Source organism: Gobio gobio (genome assembly GCF_949357685.1).
Source record: "Gobio gobio genome assembly, chromosome: 8".
In the NCBI taxonomy this organism is placed as follows: domain Eukaryota; kingdom Metazoa; phylum Chordata; class Actinopteri; order Cypriniformes; family Gobionidae; genus Gobio; species Gobio gobio.
In genome coordinates, this window is record NC_137114.1 from 21,677,013 (window position 1) to 21,682,088 (window position 5,076).

Here is a 5,076-nt window from a genome sequence, read left to right on the forward strand (position 1 = left end):
AAAAGTGAATACCAAAGAGGAATTTCAACATGATCATGTGATCAGAAGGATTTTTGTGGCTGTCTTTATCAATGCCTGTGTGTTTGGTGAAAAGAGAAAGATCATGTGCCTTTCATTACCTTTGGCAAATAGTTTATCTGTACAGGTGAGAACATCTGATAAACCTGACTTGTTTGTAAGTTAGTATATAGTAGCTTCGTCTGCACTGCTGTTAAATATTGCAACATTGTTGTCTGTCATTTGTTCCTGTGAAAGTGGAACAGTTTTTTAATAGCAAATTAATTATTAAAACTACTAGGAACACTTAATTTCATTTTATTTGCAGTACTTTATGTGGATTATGATCACTGTTTTAAGTTCAGATAAATGAGTACAGTCTTCATTACAATTTATTTTGTTCATTTCATTTTATTGAGAATTTTTCATTATTTGTTTAAAACAGTAACATGTAACATGAATCAAAAACAAAACAGTAAGATAACAGGCAGGTCACTGGAACCCGGACCGACACAAGGACAAAAGCCAAGAACAAAAAGTCCATCAACAAGGACCAACTGTAACACAGATTAATGACTAAAATCTGCTTTTGCCTCCTTTGAAGGGTAAATGCTCAGACTGGAGCTCTAGTTGGAAGTGATAGTCTTGCTGATCCAGGAGCGCTGTGGGGAGATGCGGGCGTAGACCACTGGGAAACGGGTGTCACAATTGCTTTTGCCCCAGGACACAGACCCCACCAGAGTCCAGACGCCTGATCTCTCACACACCAGAGGTCCACCAGAATCACCCTGTGGGAAACACACATTTGAGACTGAAACAGCAGCAACATTGCTATGGTAATGTGTTTGTCTTGATCTGTCTTCACAAACCATGCAAGATGAGGATCCAGAGGCTCCAGCACAGATCATGGCATCAGTGATTGTGCTCTGACCCCAGATCTGTCTGCACACAGCAGGACTCGTGATGGGCAGACCTGTTTGCTGCAGGATTAGAGGACTCACTAAAAAAGGGAAGAAAACATCAGACAGGATGTTCAGAGTCAAGCGAAAAACAAAAAACAAGTAATATTCAAGAGTAATGTTGGCAATTTGTCTTTGTCTAACTCACTTGTGAAGGCAGTCGCTCCCCATCCAGTGGTGAAGCAGCGGGTTCCAGGCAGGATGTTGATGGTTGATGGAGGCAGACACACAGGAGAGATACGGGGAGTGAAGACAACTGGAGACGCAAGTTTCAGCAACGCAATGTCATTGTTGACAGTCGCACTGTTGTAGAGCGGATGGGTGATGACCTGCACAGACAGAAAGGACCGAAAAAGATGGACGGTTATTAGAGGAAGCTGATTCTATGGAAGGTAATCTAAGATATAAGCATGTTTTATTTCTTCTTGTCGCCTTAAGCCTTTCATGTCTTTTTTTCCTCTAACCCTCAGCCATTTGAGAATATGGTACAGATATTTTCTTTCTTATGCTCAATTTTAAATCTGTAAATATATTTAGGTAATTTTAGGAGTAAACTCGCATGTAGGTGATGGCAAAGCTGACAAACATGGACCACAATCTAAACTAGAGATAATTTTACTACATTTCCCCACTTAATTCAATTTAACAGGTAAAAAATGTAAAATGATAATAATGAATTCATAATGATTATTCATAATGCATATTATTTGTATTGTTTTTATTGTTCTAGTCCAGTGATCAGTTGTTTTATTATTGTCAAGTGAAGGCAACTTTATTTATATAGCACTTTATACAAAATTTATCACAAAAACAGTAAAATAACTGAATCAGTGATGCGAACTTCATCAAATTTAAGACAAATTTTAATTCTGCTATAAAGCTGCTCTAAAAACACAATATTGTCATTATTCAGCTCAAGTCAGTTCAGTGTTGATTCAGTTCAATTGAGTTGTGTGAAAAATCAGAAATAAACCAACAATTAAAAAGTGTTGTTACTGAACATTTAAATAAATAGTATGAGTTGATCTCTCACTTTGATATTCATCTCTGAAATCATTTAACATTTTTACCTTGGAAACTAGTTTGACCTGGATGGGTTCAACATTGGAGCCACGATCATGTTCTCCAAGAATGACACGGTGATAGCCGACCCTAAAAAGAGAGGGGTAAAGACAGATCTAACTGTAAAAAGAAAAGAGCAACAGCATCTATTAAGCACTATTGTATGTGATTTTTGTCAGATTGAAGGCTCTTACTTGACAGCGCAGTGAGCAGCAGTGAGAACCCAGTTCTGGTTGATCAGTGATCCACCGCAGATGTGGAATCCATCGGGTTGCTGTTTCAGAGGTAAAATCATTAAAAACATGACATACACTCTTTGAACAAATCAGGCAAATTCATGATAAAAGCTGGCCAATACACAGTTACCTGGAGAGAGACCTGCCAGGGCCAAGAACCAGAGATGGCATTCTGTCCGTTCACAATCTTGCTGCCAATCGTCTGTGGCTTAATCGCAGGCACTCCACAACCTGTTGATAAAGAACGTAGGTTTAGCATTTTGTAAATATATATTCACCCATCACTTTTCTTGTGAACTTCTAAAGGAGACACTTACCCAGAGCAGAGGCCACCAGGGCAAGGCAGGTGATGGTGAAGATCATGATGTAGAGTTTGTGATGTCTGACTGTTGTACTGTAAGTGCTCTCTCTTGCTTTTATATCATATACAGCAGCTGATAAATGTGGGACGTGATCGAGGTCCATCCCAGCAGCTCAAATGAGCTCACAGCTGAGGAATGTTGAGAGATCTGTTATCGCTGGAGACAATCTGCATCTGCATCTTCTGAAGGTGTTTCTGACGTATTTCTATTCCTTTGTTAAGCATCATTCTTCCTCTGTCATTGTAGGTTGTTAAATGTTTCTGATGGAAAGAGTTTTTATTGTTGTCTGTTGTGAGGGTTTATTCATTATATTGAAAGTGTTTCCGTCATTGAAGTGAAGATTAAAATTGTATTTCTGACATGCTCACAGTAAATTAGTGGCTTTACCATTATGTTTTTGACCGTTTGCAAATTCCTCACGATCATCACTACAGAATATGTGAGATATTTTACACAATCACTAAGAAATATGTTGAAAACGCCTTTACTTCATTCAGTCACACTTCTGAGAAAGCGAAAGAGAGTATGTCTGCTTAGAAGAAGGAAAACTGCTTTTAAAATATAATTACCTCATCTCTATGATAATCCGGCTCGTCTTGTTCCAAACACATGTTCAGATTCTTGATTTCCTGCTAAAGTAAACTTCCTTTTTTAATGTTCATGAGTTACCAGAAGTGCCAGGCAATGTTTTAACACTTGATCTTTATGCAAAAGTTTATAATAAATGTTAATGATTTGTATAATTACTGTACATACACCGTCTAGTTGTGCATGATATTATGCCCGTTTTATGGCTGATTTTGTATTCCTTAAGCCTCTTTTGATAAAACATTTTTTTGTCACCTTAAAATAAAATGTAACCAAATATATCTGTTATCGCTGGAGACAATCTGCATCTGCATCTTCTGAAGGTGTTTCTGACGTATTTCTATTCCTTTGTTAAGCATCATTCTTCCTCTGTCATTGTAGGTTGTTAAATGTTTCTGATGGAAAGAGTTTTTATTGTTGTCTGTTGTGAGGGTTTATTCATTATATTGTCTGTTGTGAGGGTTTATTCATTATATTGAAAGTGTTTCCGTCATTGAAGTGAAGATTAAAATTGTATTTCTGACATGCTCACAGTAAATTAGTGGCTTTACCATTATGTTTTTGACCGTTTGCAAATTCCTCACGATCATCACTACAGAATATGTGAGATATTTTACACAATCACTAAGAAATATGTTGAAAACGCCTTTACTTCATTCAATCACACTTCTGAGAAAGCGAAAGAGAGTATGTCTGCTTAGAAGAAGGAAAACTGCTTTTAAAATATAATTACCTCATCTCTGTGATAATCCGGCTCGTCTTGTTCCAAACACATGTTCAGATTCTGCTCTTGATTTCCTGCTAAAGTAAACTTCCTTTTTTAATGTTCATGAGTTACCAGAAGTGCCAGGCAATGTTTTAACACTTGATCTTTATGCAAAAGTTTATAATAAATGTTAATGATTTGTATAATTACTGTACATACACCGTCTAGTTGTGCATGATATTATGCCCGTTTTATGGCTGATTTTGTATTCCTTAAGCCTCTTTTGATAAAAATTTTTTTGTCACCTTAAAATAAAATGTAACCAAATATTATTTTAAACTTGTTCAAGTCAGCGATCAGTGTGTTTTTGTCTGTACATGTGCAATTTCAACTGTTGACATCAATGAAGAACAGTTTGTGTCACAATCTGCTTCAGATGAAGATGATGAAAAGGTTCAAATGGGTTTCTACAAACAAAAGGTTCTTTAATAAAACAAACTCAGATAATCCAAAGACAATGTTACAGAGTGTCTACACACAAACAATACGATGAGACAATGACAAACTTATGATGATTAATGAGTATCCGTGACACCAGATTATTGGCGGGAAACTAGAACAAAGGAAACGTAACCAGTGTTGTGCAAGTTACTTCCAGACTGCAATACATTATAGATTACTTGTTAATATATATAGAACTTAACATTCTAAAATGGCATGATGTACTACAGAGCATTTTACATCCAGTACAAGGCGATATGATGTAGCATAATGACTGTGGGCTATCCAGGCTACTAACAATATAGCATATAATTGGCAAAGTGAAGGCTCAAGTCAATGCAAGAAAGGATGACTGATAGAATCACAAATGATCCAAGTCTGTTAACCCTTTCGCACGTACGTTCTAAATATTCAGACTGGCAGCCTGGCGTGAGTTTTTTTTTGCGACCGTTATTATGCAATGACATGCGTTCTAATTTCCATGGTAACACATCAACCTTGACACGTGAGTTTTTGCAGTCACAATGGCGCTCATGGTGGATGACCGCGTGCAGGTGAGCACTCTATGAATGTTTTGCTTTATTTTTTTAATTCAAAACCTCTCACATTATTTGTTAGCGTGTACACACTATGGTTGACATGTTTATGTTGCTATTTTTTCCCAC

General features: G+C 37.0%; 1 protein-coding gene across 1 annotated transcript; it reads right to left on the reverse strand.

Moving 5' to 3' along the window:
• Nucleotides 1-399: 399 nt before the first annotated feature.
• Nucleotides 400-2,876, reverse strand: LOC307130448 (chymotrypsin B-like). Its single transcript, XM_079823417.1, has 7 exons — nt 2,572-2,876; nt 2,385-2,485; nt 2,213-2,292; nt 2,027-2,108; nt 1,105-1,285; nt 867-997; nt 400-785 (listed from the first exon to the last, which is right to left on the reverse strand). The coding sequence occupies exons 1-7, from the start codon at nt 2,717-2,719 to the stop codon at nt 624-626; spliced, it is 885 nt and encodes a 294-aa protein (XP_079679543.1). The 5' UTR covers nt 2,720-2,876; the 3' UTR covers nt 400-623.
• Nucleotides 2,877-5,076: the final 2,200 nt, after the last annotated feature.

What these genes read in the sequence shown, in the direction of transcription:
- LOC307130448 (XM_079823417.1), bottom strand. Translation starts at nt 2,719, where the DNA reads ATGGACCTCGATCACGTCCCACATTTATCAGCTGCTGTATATGATATA. An exon ending in CCTGGTGGCCTCTGCTCTGG is followed by an intron (nt 2,486 to 2,571) that starts GTAAGTGTCTCC and finishes CTTTATCAACAG; the next exon opens with GTTGTGGAGTGCCTGCGATT. An exon ending in CCTGGCAGGTCTCTCTCCAG is followed by an intron (nt 2,293 to 2,384) that starts GTAACTGTGTAT and finishes CCTCTGAAACAG; the next exon opens with CAACCCGATGGATTCCACAT.